Source organism: Macaca nemestrina, chromosome 2, assembly GCF_043159975.1.
Source record: "Macaca nemestrina isolate mMacNem1 chromosome 2, mMacNem.hap1, whole genome shotgun sequence".
Taxonomy (NCBI): Eukaryota; Metazoa; Chordata; class Mammalia; order Primates; family Cercopithecidae; genus Macaca; species Macaca nemestrina.
This window is the reverse complement of record NC_092126.1, coordinates 114,813,282-114,835,066: the sequence shown is the minus strand read 5'-3', so window position 1 is coordinate 114,835,066 and position 21,785 is coordinate 114,813,282. Positions and strand designations below refer to the sequence as shown.

Here is a 21,785-nt window from a genome sequence, read left to right as displayed (position 1 = left end):
ACACTGTTATTACTTGACATACTGTGTCTTTACACACTTACCTTCTGACACCACTGGCCCTGTTCTCACCTGGCTCCCTACCGGCTTTTCTCAGAGGCTTTCCCCCCTCCAAATTCTAGGTACCCAGCGCCTGGCCTCTGCCTTCCTGCCAGTCCTACTGCAGCCCTAGAGCCAGGCTGGCTGGGGGCCAGGGCTCTGCACTCAGGTTGCTCTCTGGGGTTTTGCTCTGTGACACTTGCCCTTCCGTGAACTCAGGGTTCATGGAACTAATGTGGAAATTATGGGGCTTTAACCCAGGCTCTTTAGTTGACTTGATTCATGTTCTACTCCTGTGGGGTGCAGTGATTTCCCCTAGCCTGAGGGACTGTTATGGAGGCCACACGAAGCCACATGTGGTGTGACTCATCCCCATGGATTCAGGCCACAGCCATAGGTCCAGGAACTTGTCAACCCATGGTCCTTGAGAAGATCTTCCACAGAAGCAGCAAGAGTAACTTGCTGGCTTTCCTGGGGGAATGGGTAATTTGGAAGGCCCTCCAAATGTGCTCATTGTACCAGATACCAGCATATCCATGAGAAACCACTGGGGGAATCGGAGCCATCACAGGAGGATCAACTGGACCTCAAACCTCTGCCTGGCTCTTATGGTTGAAACCCCTGTCTGGGGTGTCATCTGAGTGAAGCTGGGTAGTTTAAACCAACCCATGGGCTCCAGCTGAATCTGCAGCTGGGGTCAATCTGCAGCTCCTAGAGGCTCTGTGTCTCTGGAACTCAGGGTCTCTGGGGCTTTCCCTTGAGTGTGCAGTGCCAGCACTGTCAGGACACAGCTAAAAATAAGTCTTCTTCAGCCAGCTTGCCACAGGAGTCCTTGAGAAATTCCTCTTGTATTCATGTCAGTCCAAGAAGATGAGACTAAAATACTTTGAAGAAGTCAGCTTAATAAATACCAGTAATGTAACTTTTTCCACAGTTGGTCTGAGTAATCCTGTTTGTAGAACCTCAGGGCTGGCTTTAAGACCCAGTCGTTAAAAAATGTTCTTTCACTTGTAAGAGAATGAATAAAGTATGATTTTTAAAACTCAACCTGAATTGCTATTTTGTGATTTTACTGGTTTCTATGTTCTCTTTTAGAACCTGTACTCTTAGGCAACCTCAAGAAGATGGCTATGTAAAGAGAAATGGAAAAAGCACCTATTCTCACTGACTGATATAATGCTTTCCCAGCAAGAAACTCTCAGAATGCTTCCTGAGCCTTGCAGCCCACAGCTCTAGACAGGACTACTCTCTGTTCAGTATGCACAAAAAAACACAGCACTTTTAGACCAACTCAGTAACATCAAACCCATATCTAATGCCCATTCCACACCAAGCATGTGATTGGAACTTGGTATACTGTCTTGCTTAGGTTGTCTGTGATCTCTCACCTCATGGAGCTCACAGCTCATAAAGAAAGCCCCACATCTGCATACTCAATATGCTGATCTGTGTGAGGGGGTTAGGATGGAGATACAGAAGCCTGAAGGCTGTAGCCAGGGCTCAGGGGCTCTGCTGAAGATTCAGACTCTTGTTATGGTGGTCTCTCTGGCTATGGTGGCCACAAAGGGGTGCTCTGTGCCACCACTAAATTTTTTACCCGTACCACTTCACTTCCCTCCCCCTGCCCTCTGCCCTGGGCAGCCAATCCCATGGTAGGAGAAGGTGATGGTTACTTTTCATGAAAACATTTGAACACCACAAGGGTTTCTGTGTTCATGGGACTTCTAAATTATGTGAGTTGTAGTCTAGTAAACCCCAGTGTCAATGAATTACTTAAGGATTATTCAAAATCCCTGTTTCCTAGCTCCAATCAGCCTTTTGATCAGCAGGGGGAGCTGTCAACTCACAAGAGTTTAGACTGCCTTGCAGGCCATTCCTCTCTGACATCTCCAAAGCAACAGGAATCACAGCAGTGTCCATGGGTATGGCAAGGAAGGCCACTGGTCTCATGACCACTCTTGAGAGTGGGGAAAGTAACCCCAATGCAAAGGACTTCCCTCAAGATCACCTTTATGAAAGCTTTCCCCTCCCTGGTAATACCAAACACAAACCTCAAACAGAGTGGACTGTTTCCTCCCTTTTTAGCCCAGAGTGCATCTACATCTACTACATGCATTTGAAAGTATCAGTCTTTCTCTATGATGCCATGTCACACAGACCCTTCTATTTTGTCTCCCAGGGGCTAACACCGTGCTTGACAGATGTAGGACCTGCACCTTTCTCCAGATGAGCCTGCACACGGATTGTATGGAAGTTGTGGTCTAGAAGGGACTTCCTTTCTTTCTTACTTCCTCTGATCTTGTCACTATTCTCTTTGGGCCCAGTTCTAGTTAACCATTTTGCTTATTTTTGCACTTAATATTTACCCCCAAAAGGGAAGGGGCTTCTCTCAGCCTTCCTCTGTGTGATATTCCGGAGTTTGGCCATTGTGACAGCTCCTCTCCAAAAATGGTGACCATCAACGCCTTCCCTCCCAAAACACACACGCCATTCCTTACAACATGAGGTGTAATCTCATTCCCCTCTCTGGTATCTGGGTTGACATTAGTGACTTGACGAGACAATAGAAACATGGGGACTTCCTGGGACATCCAAGGCTGGGTAAAAAGGAGCCTTGAGGCTTCTTCCTGGGTCTCTTGGAATGCTTTCTCTGGGGATAATCAGCTGCCATGGTGTGAGAAGTCTAAGTCACATGGAAAGGTCATATGTAGGGGCTCAAGTTGACAGCCCCAGCTGCACCCCCAGCTGACCACCAGCATCAATTGTCAGCCACGTATGTGAGCCATCTCGAATATCCAGCCCAGCTGAGCCTTTAGATGATTCCAGCCAGTGACATCTGACTCCAAGTGAGAATTGCTCAGTGAGCCCTGTAAACCCACAGAATAAGAGATGATAATAGATTGTTTTCAGAAGTTTTGGGGGTGGTTTATTATGCAGCAACAGATAACCAAGTCATTTGAAGTAAAAAGGAGTTATTTCCAAACAAGGAGAAGATAATTTCTCTCTATTCAGCACTGACGTAGTGCACCACCTGCCCCTTAAGGCAAGAGCCATGCAGATTCCTCACGAGCATTCCGTAAAAGCTTGATAAGTGAATAAATCAGTCAATAGCTGGAAGGAAAAGGTGGTAACCGCCAGCCTGTGAGGTCCCCAACAGCAGGGCCTGCTTATTCCTCCTCTTTCTTCTTTTCAGGACACTGAGTATCTGAAACAGCCTAGAGGAAGTGTCTGACCAATGTCAGAGTGTAATTGAGTTCAAATGTTCATCCTTGGTTGCCTTCTGTGTTTATCAGTCATCATGATTCAGAGATCTGTCCTCAGCAAGAATACCAGATAAAGTCTTAGAGATGTCTGAGCATATCTTAGATATGCTTTAGGTTAGGGAAAAAAACAAAACCAGAGGGATTACAAAATCTGTTTCTGCAGCTCTGTTCAGGACTATTTACCTGAAGATACTGTAAATGCCAACCTCAACTGTGGCATTCATCGCTCAGAGTTTCTTTTTATTCCCAAGGCTGTCTTTCAATGTGCCTTCTTCATAACACGTATCACTGCCCTTCTCTATGTCTGCAGCCTTCACATACTGACAAATCTTCAGCATGCACCAATCTTTTGGTTCATTTGTCCTATTTAGTACTAGAAATGTCTGCTTTCAAATGCTGGCTCCCCTTTTCTGACCTCAGAGTCCATGCTAGGGAGGCAATATGGGCAGTGGAATGGGCATGAGAGTGAGGGCTGGTGAGTGAAAGATTTGTGAACCAAACTTAGCTTGGCCATGAACTGGCTAGGTGGCCTTAATCCCCTTGCCCTGGAAATTAGGGCTTGGTCTGAATACTTCAGATGGAAGTCTGACTGCCTGCTGCAACCTTACTCCACTTCCCTCTACAATCCGCCAAGGCTTTTCCCAGGTGGTCACTGCATCTTTTCACTGTGCCACATGGCCATCACTCCTACTGTGGGCTTCTCTCCATCACTCCCAGTTGTGGGCTTCATGGGTTTCTGTGCTTTGGAGAGCTTCTTTCCTTAACGACTTCTCATGTCATAAATTTGTGCTGTTACACCATTCAGACGTAGATTTGGTCTTTTCACATAGTCCCATATTTCTTGGAGGCTTTGTTCGTTTCTTTTTACTCTTTTTTCTCTAAACTTCTCTTCTCGCTTCATTTCATTCATTTGATCTTCAATCACTGATACCCTTTCTTCCAGTTGATCAAATTGGCTACTGAAGCTTGTGCATGCATCACGTAGTTCTCGTGCCATGGTTTTCAGCTCCATCAGGTCATTTAAGGACTTCTCTACACTGCTTATTCTAGTTAGCCATTCATCTACTCTTTTTTCAAGGTTTTTAGCTTCTTTGCGATGGGTTCGAACATCCTCCTTTAGCTGAGAGAAGTTTGTTATTACTGATCATTTAAGCCTCCTTCTCTCAACTCGTCAAAGTCATTCTCCGTCCAGCTTTGTTCCATTGCTGGCAAGGAGCTGCATTCCTCTGGAGGAGGAGAGGTGCTCTGATTTTTAGAATTTTCAGCTTTTCTGCTCTGGTTTCTCCCCATCTTTGTGGTTTTATCTACCTTTGGTCTTTGATGATGGTGACGTACAGATGGGGTTTTGGTATGGATGTCCTTTCTATTTGTTAGTTTTCCTTCTAACAGTCAGGACCCTCAGGTGCAGGTCTATTGGAGTTTGCTGGAGGTCCACTCCAGACCCGGTTTGCCCGGGTATCACCAGTGGAGGCTGCAGAACAGCAAATGTTGCTGTCTGATCCCTCCTCTGGAAGATATGTCTCAGAGGGGCACCCTGCCTTATGAGGTGTCAGTTGCCGAATACTGGGAGATGCCTCCCAGTTAGACTACTCTGGGGTCAAGGACCCACTTGAGGAGGCAGTCTGTCCATTCTCAGATCTCAAACTCCATGCTGGGAGAACCACTGCTCTCTTCAAAGCTGTCAGACAGGGATGTTTAATTCTGCAGAAGTTTCTGCTGCCTTTTGTTCAGCTATGCTCTGCCCCTAGAGGTGGAGTCTACAGAGGCAGGCAGGCCTCCTTGAGCTGCGGTGGGTTCCACCCAGTTTGAGCTTCCCGGCCACTTTGTTTACCTACTTAAGCCTCAGCAATGGCGGACGCCCCTCCCCCAGCCTCACTGCCACCTCGCAGTTTGCTCTCAGACTGCTGAGACAGAGGTAAGCGAGGCTCCACAGGCGTGGGATCCTCCGAGCCAGGCGCGGGATATAATCTCCTGGTGTGCCGTTTGCTAAGGCCATCGGGAAAGCGCAGTATTAGGGTGGGAGTGTCCTGATTTTCCAGGTACCATCTGTCATGGCTTCCCTTTGCTAGGAAAGGGAATTCCCTGACCCCTTGCGCTTCCCGGGTGAGGCGATGTCCCGCCCTGCTCCGTGGGCTGCACCCGCTGTCTGACAAGCCCTTGTGAGATGAACCCGGTACCTCAGTTGGAAATGCAGAAATCACCTGTTTTCTGTGTCACTCACGCTGGGAGCTGCAGACTGGAGCTGCTCCTATTCGTGACGGGGAGAATGGAACCAAGTTGGAAAACACTCTTCAGGATATTATCCAGAAGAACTTCCCGAATCTAGCGAGGCAGGCCAACATTCAAATTCAGGAAATACAGAGAATGCCACAAAGATACTCCTCGAGAACAGCAACTCCAAGACACATAATTGCCAGATTCACCAAAGTTGCAATGAAGGGAAAAATGTTAAGGGCAGCCAGAGAGAAAGGTCGGGTTACCCACAAAGGAAAGCCCATCAGACTAACAGTGGATCTCTCGGCAGAAACTCTACAAGCCAGAAGAGAGTGGGGGCCAATATTCAACATTCTTTAAGAATTTTCAACCCAGAATTTCATATCCAGCCAAATTAAGCTTCATAAGTGAAGGAGAAATAAAATCCTTTACAGACAAACAAATGCTAAGAGATTCTCTCACCACCAGGCCTGCCTTACAAGAGCTCCTGAAGGAAGCACTAGACATGGAAAGGAACAACCGGTACCAACCACTGCAAAAACATGCCAAATTGTAAAGACCATGGATGCTAGGAATAAACTGCATCAACTAATGAGCAAAATAACCAGTTAACATCATAATGACAGGATCAAATTCACACATAACAATATTAACCTTAAATGTAAATGGGCTAAATGCTCCAATTATAAGACACAGACTGGCAAGTTGGATAAAGAGTCAAGACCCATCAGTCTGCTGTATTCAGGAGACCCATCTCGCATACAGAGACACACATAGGCTCAAAATAAAGGGATAGAGGAAGATCTACCAAGCAAATGGAAAACAAAAAAAGCAGGGGTTGCAATCCTAATCTCTGATAAAACAGACTTTAAACCAACAAAGATCAAAAGAGACAAAGAAGGCCATTACATAATGGTAAAGGGATCAATTCAAACAAGAAGAGTTAACTATCCTAAATATATATGCACCCAATACAGGAGCACCCAGATTCATAAAGCAAGTACTTGGAGACCTACAAAGAGACTTAGACTCCCCCACAATAATAATGGGAGACTTTAACACCCCACTGTCAACATTAGACAGATCAACAAGACAGAAAGTTAACAAGGATATCCAGGAATTGAACTCAACTCTGCACCAAGTGGATCTAATACACATCTACAGAACTCTCCATCCCAAATCAACAGAATATACATTCTTCTCAGCACCACATCACACTTATTCCAAAATTGACCACATAGTTGGAAGTAAAGCACTCCTCAGCAAATGTAAAGAACAAAAATTATAACAAACTCTCTCTCAGACCACAGTGCAATCAAACTAGAACTCAGGATTAAGACACTCACTAAAAACTGCTCAACTACATGGAAACTGAACAACCTGCTCCTGAATGACTACTGGGTACACAATGAAATGAAGGCAGAAATAAAGATGTTCTTTGAAACCAGTGAGAACAAAGACACAACATACCAGAATCTCTGGGACACATTTAAAGCAGTATGTAGAGGGAAATTTAGAGCACTAAATCCCCACAAGAGAAAGTAGGAAAGACCTAAAATTGACACCCTAATATCACAATTAAAAGAACTAGAGAAGCAAGAGCAAACACTTCAAAAGCTAGCAGAAGGCAAGAAATAACTAAGATCAGAACAGAACTGAAGGAGATAGAGACACACACACACACACACACACACACACAAAAAAAAATCAATGAATCCAGGAGCTGGTTTTTTTGAGAAGATCAACAAAATTGATAGACCGCTAGCAACACCAATAAAGAAGACACAAGAATCAAATCGATGCAATAAAAAATGATAAAGGGGATCACCACCGATCTCACAGAAATACAAACTACCATCAGAGAATACTATAAACACCTCTATGCAAATAAACTAGAAAATCTAGAAGAAGTGGATAAATTCCTGGACACATACACCCTCCCAAGACTAAACCAGGAAGAAGTTGAATCCCTGAATAGACCAATAACAGGTTCTGAAATTAAGGCAATAATTAATAGCCTACCATCTAAAAAAAGTTCAGGACCAGATGGATTCACAGCCAAATTCTACCAGAGGTACAAAGAGGAGCTGGTACCATTCTTTCTGAAACTATTCCAATCAATAGAAAAAGAGGGAATCCTCCCTAACTCATTTTATGAGGCTAATATCATCCTGATACCAAAGCCTGGCAGAGACACAACAAAAAAAGAGAACTTTAGACCAATATCTCTGATGAACATTGATGCAAAAATCCTCAGTGAAATACTGGCAAACTGAATCCAGCAGCACATCAAAAAGCTTATCCACCACGATCAAGTTGGCTTCATCCCTGGGATGCAAGGCTGGTTCAACATATGCAAATCAATTAACGTAATCCATCACATAAACAGAACCAAAGACAAAAACCACATGATTATCTCAATAGATGCAGAAAAGGCCTTTGACAAAATTCAACAGTGCTTCATGCTAAAAACTCTCAATAAACTAGGTATTGATGGAACATATCTCAAAATAATAAGAGCTACTTATGACAAACCCACAGCCAATATCATACTGAATGGGCAAAAACTGGAAGCATTCCCTTTGAACACTGGCACAAGACAGGGATGCCTTCTCTCACCACTCCTATTCAACATAGTGTTGGAAGTTCTGGCCAGGGCAATCAGGCAAGAGTAAGAAATAAAGGGTATTCAATCAGGAAAAGAGGAAGTCAAATTGTCCTGTTTGCAGATAACATGATTGTATATTTAGAAAACCTCATCATCTCAGCCCAAAATCTCCTTAAGCTGATAAGCAACGTCAGTGAAGTCTCAGGATACAAAATCAATGTGCAAAAATCACAAGCCTTCCTATATACCAATAACAGACAAACGGAGAGCCAAATCATGAGTGAACTCCCATTCACAATTGCTTCAAAGATACTAAAATACCTAGGAATCCAACTAACAAGGGATGTGAAGGACCTCTTCAAGGAGAACTACAAATCACTGCTCAACGAAATAAAAGAGGATATAAACAAATGGAAGAACATTCCATGCTCATGGATAGGAAGAATCAATATCGTGAAAATGGCCATATTGCCCAAGGTAATTCATAGATTCAATGCCATCCCCATCAAGCTACCAATGACTTTTTTCACAGAATTGGGAAAAACTACTTTAAAGTTCATATGGAACCAAAAAAGAACCTGCACTGCCAAGGCAATCCTAAGGCAAAAGAACAAAGCTGGAGGCATCACACTACCTGACTTCAAACTATACTACAAGGCTACAGTATCCAAAACAGCATGGTACTGGTAACAAAACAGAGATATAGACCAATGGAACAGAATAGAGCCCTTGGAAATAGTACTGCACATCTACAACCATCTGATCTTTGACAAACCTGACAAAAACAAGAAATGGGCAAAGGATTCCCTATTTAATAAATGGTGCTGGGAAAACTGGTTAGCCATGTGTAGAAAGCTGAAACAGGATCCCTTCCTTATACCTTATACAAAAATTAATTCAAGATGGATTAAAGACTTAAATGTTAGACCTAAAACCATAAAATCCCTAGAAGAAAACCTAGGTAATACCATTCAGGACATAGGCATGGGCAAGGACTTCATGACTAGAACACCAAAAGCAACGGCAACAAAAGCCAAAATTGACAAATGGGATCTAATTCAACTAAAGAGCTTCTGCACAGCAAAAGAAACTACCATCAGAGTGAACAGGCAACCTACAGAATGGGAGAAAATTGTTACAATCTACCCATCTGACAAAGGGCTAGTATCCAGAATCTACAAAGAACTTAAACAAATTTATAAGAAAAAAAACAAACAACCCCATCAAAAAGTGGGAAAAGGATATGAACAGACACTTCTCAAAACAAGACATTTATGCAGCGAACAGACACATGAAAAAATGCTCATCATCACTGGTCATCAGAGAAATGTAAATCAAAACCACAATGAGATACCATCTCACACCAGTTAGAATGGTGATCATTAAAAAGCCAGGAAACAACAGGTGCTGGAGAGGATGTGGAGAAATAGGAACACTTTTACACTGTTGGTGGGACTGTAAACTAGTTCAACCATTGTGGAAGACAGTGTGGCGATTCCTCAAGGATCTAGAACTAGAAATACCATTTGACCCAGCCATCCCATTACCAGGTATATACCCAAAGGATTATAAATCATGCTGCTATAAAGACACATGCACACATATGTTTATGGCAGCACTATCCACAATAGCAAAGACTTGGAACCAACCCAAATGTCCATCAATGATAGACTGGATTAAGAAAATGTGGCACATATGCACCATGGAATACTATGCAGCCATAAAAAAGGATGAATTCATGTCCTTTGTAGGGATATGGATGAAGCTGGAAACCATCATTCTGAGCAAACTATTGCAAGGACAGAAAACCAAACACTGCATGTTCTCACTCATAGGTGGGAATTGAACAATGAGAACACTTGGACACAGGGTGGGGAACATCAGCACTGGGGCCTGTTGTGGGGTGGCAGGAGGGGGAAGGGATAGCATTAGAATATATACCCAATGTAAATGACGAATTAATGGGCGCAGGACACCAGCATGGCACACGTATACATATGTAACAAACCTGCACGTGTGCACATGTACCACAGAACTTAAAGTACAATAATAAAAATAAATAAATAAATACATTTGTGCTATTTTTCTTTGGTTTCATAATAATGAGAAGAACAAAGAGACTCCCTCCTTCTGAAGCCTGGAAGCAAGAGCAAGTGACTGGTTGGCAAGTTCAGACCACTGTCACTACCCTGCAAAGCCAACCCTGGAAAGCATTAGATCCTATTTATCACAGCTAATTTCCATTCCACAGCAAATGTTTCTGTCTACAAGGGCAGAATCAACTTTCACTTGGGAACTAGGATTTGAATGTGAAAAAGATGCTGGCTCTCAAAGAACAATATTTATTCAACTGAACTAGAAATCAAGTAATAATTGGCAAAGTAAATAGGTTTTTACAGAGCCATCTCTTCTGAGAAAGCCTTTCCCAACTGAAGAAAAACTTTTTGGTTGCTGTTACTGTTTTAGAATAACATTTTCCAGGGTTAATTTTAGTCTCCCGATTTACTTTCCATACTTTGTCACCATGCCTGATTCCTCAAGACAAAATACTGACTTTTGCCTTGACTTTGATCTTTGTTCTAGCAAAAATTTCAATGAGAAAGAAGTGAGCTTTCTTCTAAGCTGTGTGTCCTTTCACTGAGGTAGAAATGCAATGGCTACACAGCAGCAGCCACTGCTCAGAGTGGAGTCTAAAGCCAGCCAGAGAAGAGGCCTGGAGGCAGGAACACTTGAGTCCTTAGTGGTAAAAGCACAAATGAGTATTCTCTAAGTCACAGGGCTGCTCTCAATGACACAGTCACAGATAACGGGAAGCTGAGTGGGGTTCATGAAGACCTCTCTTCTCCATTCTGCAAGTAGCACCCTGCCGTCCTTACCTCGGGCACTGGAAGGGGCAGAGGTAATCATCTGGGATGGTGCTGAGTGAGTGGAACTCAGGCTGGAGGAAGAAGGGCTTGCCTGGGACGAGGACAGAACAGAGACGTTGGTGACCGAGCCCTGGTACCTGGGGTTGGGATACGCAAGCTGCAAAGGGAGAAAAATCAGCAGGATAGAGGTCTGAATGGCCAGGACTTTAGGGCTGGCACAGAGTTGGCTTTTTCATGCCCTGAGGTGCTCTGCCCCAGTGCCTTATGCTATACCCTGAGCCCTGATGGAGGCCAGGCTAATGGTTGGGCACTAGGGGCCACCCATACCACCCATATGGAACAAAGTTGTTGGGCTGGCCATACTACGGTGACCACGGAGGAAGCAGGACTAAGCCAAAAGGAATGCCAGGCAAGGGGGCACTCTGGCAGAGGATCTTTCCCATGGGATCTCTTAAAGCAACCAGGGCTGAAGCTGGATTTTCTTCTTGGGAAATAAGGCCTGGGAACTGATACTTAGGATGGTGTGTGGAGGAAAGGCGGCTTTCTAGCTCTGATGAGGGGTGTTCTGAATTCGGAGCTAGAGAATTAGGCAGGGTTGCCAGCCCTCAGATCAGACATTGCAACAGCAAGGTGAGTCCTGTAGGCATGGTGCCCTGGCCCACTCTCCCTGGACAGCTCTGTACCTGCATGTGGTGGTACAGGTCCTCGGGAGCATCGCCCATGGAGCCGTCGCCCAGCATCACCATGTTTCCTGCTTCACTAGACGCATGTGAGGAGAGAGAGGATGATGAATGGCGGCCTGTGCCCATCAAGTTCATGGGGCTGTGAGCAAGAGTGGGAAATAGGGAGGAGTCAGGCCGATGGCAGGTGGCAGGGGGACAATAGAGCAGAATGTGTGGAACAGTCATCCCTGGTTTCAGCTACCACCGGTTTGGAGGGTTCCACAGCCAATGCTCATACCCATCTGAGGCCTGGAGCAGTCCTGAGCTGTACCCTGCTACTCAGGAGCCCTTGGTCTGGGAGAGACAATGGTGTGGTACACCGGACAAGCCTCTATCTACAGCTACATGGCTTATGGCCACTCAGTTTAACGACATTAGCAGTTTCTCAGGAGGAATAAAGAGATATGCCAAATCAGGTCAAAGATCTCAGGTCCCCCTTTCTATGGGGTATTAGTCTGGGTCAGTGCCCACCCCTCCACCCCCCACACCATGATGGGATCTGCTCCTTGGTCAGAGGCTTCTTCCTAGTGTGGGAAGCTACCACAATAGCCGGCTGTGAACTATCTGCAGTCCTCTTTCCACATCTGTGGCCAAAAGGCTTGTCAATAGCTCTCCTCTAGCAATACCAGGAAAACCTCTCATTCATTTGTTCCTAAGTGCCCATTCTGTGCTGAGTTGCCACTCACACTGGAAAACAAGCCTAAGTGAGGGGCTCCTCTCACTGGTCTCCTCCTCCAACCTGGCCTTCCTGGCCTAGAGACTTTCAGTATTCTCAGTTGAGCCCAGGCAAACCAGTCTTTGATGTTCACATCACTATGCTGTTTCTTCCTTAAAACTGACTTGGTGATCCTCATTCTCCTTGGGATCAAGTCCAAAGGCCTGCATGAACAAGGCCCATTCAGAGTTGGTCCTATCCCCTTTTCCATGCCCTGGAATCCTGCACTCCAGCCACTTGACTCTACTCAGAGTGCTGACCAGGCTGGCTTGTTCATATCTTGAGGCTTCTGCATGTGTCAGTCAGTTTGCCTAGATCTTGCCCTATCACCCTCCTAACCCCTAGCAAACATCTATTTATCCTTCAAGACTTCCCCAAATGCCCCCTCCTCCATGCTGCCACAATATCATCTATACACTTCCCTTAACCAGGATAGTGACTGACTGAATGCAGGGTGTGGGTCCTATGGCAGGAGCCACATAAGTGTTTGCTGTGTGCATGGGTAAGAGGGAATATGAGTATACACAAGGACTCTTTTGTCTGACCCTTGACAATTTAGACTCACCTCTCCAGAGGGAACCCTCCCCAGCCCTAAGGCCATACCTGTGACGATGGGTCATCTTGATGCTCTCCGGACTCATGGGGCTATGGGATGCCAGAACATTTCCCCGTGGGGTGCTGGTGCCTGAACATGCAGGACTTAGCTTATCCAAACCTGGAAACTCCTGTTGAGAAATGAATGCCCCTTCATAGAGAGTAAAGAATAAATAAGTAACTAAGGGATATGAGGGAAGAACTGACTGGTGATCAAAAATCTAAAAGAAACAAAAAAGAGTCATATGGTTGGCTGAACCTGAACTGCTTCCTTTTGGCAATGCCCCCTTCATGACTAAAACACCCTCCTAACTGCATGGGAACCTAGACCCAAGGCCGTGTGCGAGGCCCCAGGTTGACTCCACACTAAGAGAAGCATATCTGGAATGAACTGAAGCTGGTCTGAGCTCATAGGAGTGTGTTAACAGGTTTTCTCGCTATGGAATAAGTAGAACAAGATTTGGGAAAAAGGAGAGGAAGAGCTTATTATTAGTTGTCAATCAGTGGGCACCAATTACATAAGGATTGGTGTCAAGTTTTATTAGACTGCTAAATGGCCCAGCTCTTAGTGACCTGGGTTGTCTGTGACACAGTCTACGGGGAGACAGAACATAAAATCCCGATGTATGTAACTGAAAAATAGCACAGATCTATTTTAGCTTAATTAATTCATATTAAGTATACAGATTTCTGGGCACACACTTCTGATCTCAAACCCTACTAGGTGACAGCATGTTTGTTTGCGTCCCTGTGTGCAACTCAGATGAAATAACTGTTCAGGTTTCCTCAAGTCCTTCAAAATCTGTAGTGAACAGGGGCCCTACGTCCACTGGGGATATTTCTGAGCTTGGTGTGAAGAAGCACCGGGTTTTCCACCCACTTCTTCCAAAGTATACAGAGGGCTAAAATGTATTTCTGTAGCTGGATAAAGGATATGTGTGCACACGGAAGAATGTGATGTATATAGGAAAGTGTTTTGTGCTTTTTGCTGCAACCCACATGGCAGAGAACCTCCCCACCGGCCAGGCTCCAGCCTGCCTGGGTCACCTGCTGTGATGGGGAAGTATGCAGGAGACCTTGGAATGAGAAGTAGTGGAATGAATACCCACCAGGCTCAGCAATACTGCCCAAGTTCCTAACTAAACGACACTCCAATTTTAAGGCGGAGATGTAAAAGAGCTTCTCTGCATATTTCACCTTGAAATACCACGGGAGAATCCTAACAGATGGGAGAAATTTCAGGATCTCCAGGCTTTCCTCTGGAAAATGTGCCCCTACCCCTCAAACTACAACAAGCTTCTTTTTCTCTTTTCATGTTATCCACACTTGTCCACACAGGCTGAGATCTGCACTGGGAGCCTGGAGGGACAGAGATGACCAGAACCTGCAGCATCCACGAACAAAGCAGGTCCGCCCCAAATGGGTCAGGCCCACTGTGTTTAAGTAGTTCAGCCTCTCTCAGGGCTCCTGTGGCCATGGGTATCCCTAGACGGGGATGTTTTTTGCTCATGACAACCTCGTGCAGCTCAAACAGCTCTACTTCTTGTCGACCTGCCACTACCCAGTGGTCCTGGGTGATGAGAAGAGAACTTGGCTTGGGTGCCAGGTAGCAGCAGGTAATTGGGCTCATACCCCTTAAGATCTGGGAGACAGCCTGTTTAGCAGGAAGGGATATCTAGAAAACATTTGGAGTCGGCCCCACAGTTGAAAATGAGGTTTGGGTATGTGACTAGGGGGCTCTATCCTCAGCCAGTCAGCCCTTCCTCTAAGACCCTGCCAAGGAATACTGGTCCTGGAATATAAGTCCTGTTTGTGTGTTTAAGTCCTTGGGCCAAATGCTACTGTGGAGGCTGAAGAGCTGGGCCAGAGTTAGGGAGACTTTCAGGAGCCTGGTCCAGCCCCAGGACCTGGCTGACCCCTTTAAGAACCGCTAGCATCAAAGTACTGCTCATCCTAGACTATCTCAGATGTGAGCTTGGATCACCAGACATGATAGAGGAAGCTGGGAAGGAGAGGGAAGGAGGGAAAGAGGGAGAAAAGAGAGTTGGGGGAAGAGTAAAAAGAGAGAAAAGAGAACGATTAGAGGGAGAAGAATGAAGAAGGGCAGAGAAAGAGAAGAGGAGGAGGAGGGAGATGGGGAGAGAAGGCTGGCTCAGGCCATGCCTACCTCTTTAGGTTCTTGAGATGAAAAACATCTCCAAAAAGATCCCTACATGTGGGCCATATACTTTAGCTCTTTTCCTCCACATATGAAAACCTGTTCACTAGCACAGTGCTCTGAAACATGTTCTCTGCCCTTGAATCTGGCTCCTCCTTTGGGAGTGAGTGAGTGAGAGGATCCTTAGCATCCTTCCCCTGGATATAGCATCCATCCTTGCCCCCTGTCCCTCTGTGGGGAGGACAGCCTCTCTCCCTGACCCGGGCCCCACCCAGGCTCTCTCCCTCCTATTTTCCTTTGGCTTGTGGTATATAGGTCTGGAGAAAGTGACACCTGGTTCTACTGCAGCAGGGGCAGGACAGGGATTAACTTACATGGTAGAGACTGGCCCGCATCATCTGGAACTGATCAATTAGCTTCTTATGCAGAGGTCGCATTTCTGGGTGCACAAACTTCTCATGAACTGCTAGCCCAACTCCAAGGACATGAACCTATCAGAGTCACAAACAAGGCCACTCTGTGAACCATGAGCAGCCCCTGAGAACTGAAGCCATCTTGTAGTGCATGGCTTTTCTCACCTGGCTGCTGGTCCCCAAGCTCTCCAAGACATACCTGCTCCTGCATAAGCTCCTTGAGCTGGGTGATCTTCTCAGCATCTCCTGGGTGCTTGTTGATGTAATCTTTATCAAAGAAGGCCTGTGAAAGGAAAGGCCAAGTCAGGAAGACTCTTCCCAGGACTACTACTTATATGGGGCCCAGGAGATTTGAGTTCACTAATGCCACCTAAAACGTAGCCAGGCTGTCTCCTCATAGGTACATACACCAGTCTGGCCTGTTTGAACTTCTGGCAATTAGAGGTGTGTGTGTTTTATTTTATTTTATGATATATTTTTTGAGATGGAGTCTTGCTCTGTCGCCCAGGCTGGAGTGCAGTGGTGTGATCTCGGCTCACTGCAAGCTCTGCCTCCTGGGTTCACGCCATTCTCCTGCCTCACCCTCCCGAGTAGCTGGGACTACAGGCACCCGCCACCATGCCCGGCTAATTTTTTCTTGTATTTTTAGTAGAGACGGGGTTTCACCGTGTTAGCCAGGATGGTCTCAATCTCCTGACCTCGTGATCCGCCCACCTCAGCCTCCCAAAGTTCTGGGATTACAGGCATGAGCCACTGCCCCTGGCGAGGTGTGTTTTTTGTCTGAGAAGGATTGAACGTGGCCAAGCCATCTAAGTCTGGATGCTGACCCCAGTCCCTTATGGAGCCTGGATGGCCTAGGTAGGGGGGGCAGGACTGGTGGACTGGGAGTAGGGGCTAGCCTCTTATCCAGCCTATGACTCACTTCTCATGATGGGCTGGGCTCCAAGGCTCCTCTTGGAGGGCACCTAACATCTTCCCATAATCAGGATTACAGATTACCCATATCAGAGTTCAGAGAATAAAAATGAAGAAAAGGCCCTACCAGAGAACTGTGCCAAAGAAATAGGGAGTGATAGGGAGCTTAGGGCCTCGTTCCAGGACCATCCCAAGTTAGTTTAGCCAAGAGAGGGCATGTAGGGAAGGCCACCTAAGGAGACTACAATCTTGAAAAGAGAAGCCTGTGAGTCACCTTCCCAGCCAGGCTGCCTGCATGGGTTTGGTCTGTGGCCACAGCTCACCTCCTGATAGCGTGCAATGCCTCCATTGACAGCTGCATCAATGACACCATTCAGGCACATGCTTAGCAGGTTGATGTTGCCATGCACCTGCTTGTGTTGATACTGGCTGATCAGGGAGCGTAGCTCCTGGTTCTTATTCTCAACCACTTGGATGGCATTCTCCAGAGGGCTCACCTCCACCTAGGGGTACACAGCACACAGAGTCATCCCAGAAATGATGATAACCCCTCATCATATTCCTGAGACCTGGGGTCTAAGATCTGTGGTATTGATTCCCCTTCATTGTTCCTGTGAACTTGAGACTCCCTGGACACTTTCCACTTCTGTTTTCTGATGTATAGGCACTTGGAAGTACAGCAAATAGTGAAGAACACTAGTTCTGAAATCAGAACACTCTGCTTTCTTGAATCTCAGAGAATAGTTTTCTCATATGTAAAGTGGGAGGCTGAAAATACCTGCTGCTCAGGGGTGTTGTATGGATTAGATGAGAGAAGATACACAAAGATCCTAGCACAGGGTTGACCTGTGGGAGCCTAGGCCAGGCAGGTGGCCGAAGCTCTCTTTATCTTCAGTCCTTAGAGAAGGGCCCCCAGAGCTGGGGCTGAGGGAGCAGTTGTGAAGCTCAGCTTCATCTGAGACATGTCTCACCAGTTCCCTTCTCTCCACTTCAAACCACCGAGAGATGCCAGGCAAGCTGTGGGTCAGGGTCAGTGTGGTACGTTCAATCCACAGGCTCTGTAGGGAGGGAACAGGCAGGTGTGGGCAGTTAGGCAAGTTTTGCCACACCCTGCCTACCTGAGGGATAAAACAGTGAGTTCCCAAGAAAGTTGAGCTTGCCCCTGGACTTGCTGTGTGTACTGCCCCTGTTTTCCTGATTTGTTCACCTTGAATTCATTCTCCTTGTCCTTGGGGCCTTTGTGAAAAGGCCTGTCGTACCGGAACTTCCTCACATTGTTGACGCGATAGAAGCTCTTGACGCGATCTGGTACCCTATCCATCTGCAGAACATCCACATAATCTGGAATGGGCGTCACTGCATAGATCTGCAAGTCTGGGCAGGAAGTGAAGGAGAAATGCAGACTTGCCAGAGATGGACCTGAGAGGTTGACCCCTGTTATCTCCTCAAAGGGGAGAAGTGCACCATAGTCCCTGCTCCTTACTGACAGCCCAGTGGTGGAGGCAGTGGCATCTCCAGGGGCAGATTAGAGCCAAGCACAGTTACGTAAATCTCTATCTGCTCTCTCCCTCTCCCTGCTCTAGTAGTTGAGTTTCATGAGCACTCAACCAAGGTGAGATGTCAACAGCCAAGTGTTCTCTGGTGCCCCTTTAAGAAACAAAGGGAAAGAGGGGAATGCAGGCATCCACCCCATGGGAGTGAGAGAAGGCTACAAGGGTCTGGGCTTCCCCTCTATAGGTAAAGTATATTTACTGAAGAACAACTTTTAAATAAAATACTGTTTGAAATCTTTGTGGAAAAAAAGCAGGTAAGAGTCCACTTGCCCTCCCTTCTCTGAAACAAGCTTGCCATAGTCATGGCATCTGTCATGTGGTCCCCAAGGAAGCTGTGTGTGAAAGGTGAGGGGGAGGGCAGTGTTTCCATTCAGACTTCCAAGTGCCACCAAACCAAAGGAACTCCCCCATCCTCTCCTGCTCCGCACATCCTTGGGCCCTGCCCCAGTCCGCCTGACGAAGACAAGGGACAATAATAGTACACATGGGAGTGGCGCAGGTCACAGCACAGGTGGTATTCCTGTGACAAGAGCCCTGATAGGACCCCAAGTCACCCTGTACAGTGATTGCTCCTGGCTGCCTGGGCAGACTCCTCATAGGGCAGGGTGAGGATTAAGCTGTTGGAAGCAGCCAGTCTGAGGGATAAAGACCTTCCTGAAGTCCCACTGATGACTAGACCACCCACTGCTAAGGGCACGCCAGTGCTTCCTCTTTGAGGCATTAGTGCGTTTCTAAGTGTGTGCTAAGCAATGAGGACACACTCAGGTTTAGGGCTATGGGATATCTAACCTATATGGTTGGCAATGTGGTAGAGGGCAGCTGACTGGGTGGACCTCACCTCCCAGGGCCCCTGCCGTCCTCCCACCCAGTATCAAAAGATACACTGGGCATCGCACTGTAGGATGGCGTCATCAGGATGGTTGGGGTGCTGCATGGCGACAGCCTGCGGGAACTCACTGAGCATCCTCTGCTGGAAGGCCTCCAGCCTCTCGTAGTCATGGCCACGGCATACGTATTCTTTGTTCTGCCACAAACATAAGAGCACACTCTATGTATACCTTATTTGTAGCCCCCAACCTCCACAATGGAGTCAGTAGCTACATACATCACAAACATATCTTAGGAGTCTTCTCTGTATCAGGCCCTGGGACAGGCGCAGGGCATTGCCCTCAGTCTCCAGACAATCAAGGAGGGAGAAGAAAAACAAAGCGAGAATTACACTGTGGTGTGGCAGCCCCGAGGGAAGGGTACAGGCTGCAAGAAGCTTGGAAGAAGGAGAAAAACCTTACACAGGAAAGAGAGCAAGGTGGGAGATGTGATTTTAAAAAAATTATGTTTAAAAAATGTCCTGAAAGGTCCACCTAGGTCAGGCTGGTATGGTATGGTATGAGTGGAGAAGGGCAATCTATGTGGATACTGTGACAACCAGGGCAACAACAATCAAGACAGGAAAAGGCGGAGCTGAAAAGAAGGTGTCTGTGTAGAGAACTGGTAAAAGCAGTTGGGCAGAGGGGCACTGCCAGCCCCTCTTGGCATGTCTTCAAAGGAAGAAAGAGAGAAAGAGGCATCACAGAACCAGCCATATGCTTCCTGGGACAGGGTTAATCACTGGGCAGGCCTTGGAAGACCCTGACCCTGACTCCAGTGTTACCAAGGAGTGATTGCTATGGGTGCCATCAAATAAATTTAAATGGCGGGGGGCAGTGATCAAGTGTGTGATTCTGAAGGATCACTTTTATTAGTTGAGACAAACAGTCTAATGTTGCCCAGTGCCCAGGAGGCATTCAGTAGCTGTTTATTGCATTAATAACCCTTTGGCAGCAAACTCCTTTGCAAACATGTCAGCAGAACAAATAGACATCATTCTAAGTACAGATTTCTTAAAATTTTACGTTATGTCACATTTAGTTTGGGTTATGTCTCAGTTTTTCTCTTCGTGGACAAGGCACCCCCAACTCTGCTTGCTTTGCCTATATCATAGCCGGTCATGAGTGGGTGGCTGGAGCAAGTTCCCCTGAAACCCACCGGTGACACATCTGCCCAACCAACTGCCTAACCAGACCCATTTCAACAAAATGGTATCAGGCACTGCCAGCCCCTCTTGGCATGTCTTCAAAGGAAGAATGAGAGAGAGCGCCATCACAGGGCCAGCCATATGCTTCCCAGGAGAGGGTTAATCACAGGGCAGGCCTTGGAACACCCTGACCTTCTTGAAATAGGATTTCTGTCTCCCTTTTACTTCCTCTCTCACTATGGGAGAACTTGGCTAAGGCTGGGCCATGTATCTGTATTGTCTTTTGTTTTTTTGAGATAGAGTCTCACTCTCTTGCCCAGGTTGGAGTGCAGTGTTGCAATCTGGGCTCACTGCAATCTCCACCTCCCGGGCTCAAGTCATTTTCCCACCTCAGCCTCTGAAGTAACTGGGATTACAGGCATCTTGTACCATGCCTGGCTAATTGTTGTATTTTTAGTAGAGATGGGGTTTCGCCATGTTCGCCAGGCTGGTCTTGAGCTCCTGACCTCAGGTGATCCACCTGCCTCAGCCTTCCAAAGTGCTAGGATTATAGGCATGAGCCACTGCGTCTGGCCTGGGCCATGTGTCTGGATGAATCAGAATGGAAGGGCACACTAGAAGGGAAGTTAAGGTCAGGAGGAACAGGCTGGCCTCTCCAGTGGAATAGACCAGTAGTCAAAGGACAGAGGCATTTCTACATCTTTGGCTTGATAAACAAAACTGACAAAGAAAGTACTTGTGAAGAACTGGCCTTTTCATATCATTCATATGTACAACCCTCAACAATGTCTGTTCATGGGTCAAATGATGAGAAATAAAAATTCCCTCAAGAAGGGAGGGTTGGATGTTTTCCTGACTCTTTGCAGATTAGTAAATAATCACATTTGTGAGGGGAAGCAGGCAGATGGTCCAGAGAAACCAAGCTGACAGAGCTAAAGTAATAGATGGCCTGTGCATTCAGGGATGGTAGGAGAGTAGCCTAGCCTTCTGGGGAAGGCCCAGCAGGAACAATGCACAGTGTTGACCTTGAGGCTGACTGTTGGTTTCATGTTCGCCTGGGCAAGAGCCCCAGCATTCCCACAAAGGACAGATCTGGCCGCCACTCCTTTGTACCTGGTTCTCACCATCTGCAAGGCAAAGAGCTACCTCCACTGGGACTTATTATGTTTGCCACAGATGAACTGAGCAGCTGAAATAAGGGAAGGTAGCATGTGGGTTGGCCGAGGAAATTTGTATGCATGAATTATACATGCATTATACCTCCCCTTGAGATTGCATCTTGTGTGGAGATGGGAATGTATTGATGGGTGATATTTCCTAACACCCCTTGTTATTCTTCCTCCATTACCAGGGTCTTTGAAACCACATTTGAACATTTGTACTGTTACTTGTGAGCATGGTTTGGATGGCTTAGATGCAGGTTTTATGCCAGGTCCTACCTGTCAGAAAGCTCCAAGCACCCTGAGACACTAACGTGCCCTGTGACATGCGCATGAAAGGGTGGGAAACAGGTTGGACCATGATGGAGTATTCCTGCTTGGCAGAATAGAAACAGGGGACACCAGGGCCTGATTCTGTAATATCCAAAATAATGATGTTTTACAGTGAAATCTCAATTTTGATGTACAAATTGTGGATCTACACAAGAAGAAGAAAATGACAAGAAAGCATAATTTGCAAAGATAAAATGAGAAAAAGGCAAGTTACAAGACC

The 21,785-nt window shown here is 46.4% G+C and overlaps 1 protein-coding gene across 13 annotated transcripts in view; it reads right to left on the bottom strand.

Annotated features, from left to right (window-relative positions):
• LOC105480503 (dedicator of cytokinesis 3) overlaps nucleotides 1-21,785 on the bottom strand; it is a 647,888-nt gene that overhangs the window by 10,549 nt on the left and 615,554 nt on the right. For 11 of the 13 annotated variants that reach the window (XM_071091780.1, XM_071091774.1, XM_071091775.1 and 8 more), the window contains 9 exons: nucleotides 18,941-19,082; nucleotides 17,713-17,879; nucleotides 17,477-17,563; nucleotides 16,829-17,008; nucleotides 15,790-15,873; nucleotides 15,552-15,668; nucleotides 13,029-13,150; nucleotides 11,672-11,810; nucleotides 10,998-11,145 (listed from right to left, as the gene is read on the bottom strand). In XM_071091780.1, coding sequence (XP_070947881.1) covers nucleotides 10,998-11,145; nucleotides 11,672-11,810; nucleotides 13,029-13,150; nucleotides 15,552-15,668; nucleotides 15,790-15,873; nucleotides 16,829-17,008; nucleotides 17,477-17,563; nucleotides 17,713-17,879; nucleotides 18,941-19,082 — 1,186 coding nt within the window. The remainder of the gene's footprint in view (nucleotides 1-10,997; nucleotides 11,146-11,671; nucleotides 11,811-13,028; nucleotides 13,151-15,551; nucleotides 15,669-15,789; nucleotides 15,874-16,828; nucleotides 17,009-17,476; nucleotides 17,564-17,712; nucleotides 17,880-18,940; nucleotides 19,083-21,785) is intronic. The other 2 variants (XM_071091778.1, XM_071091779.1) reach the window with 1 other exon arrangement.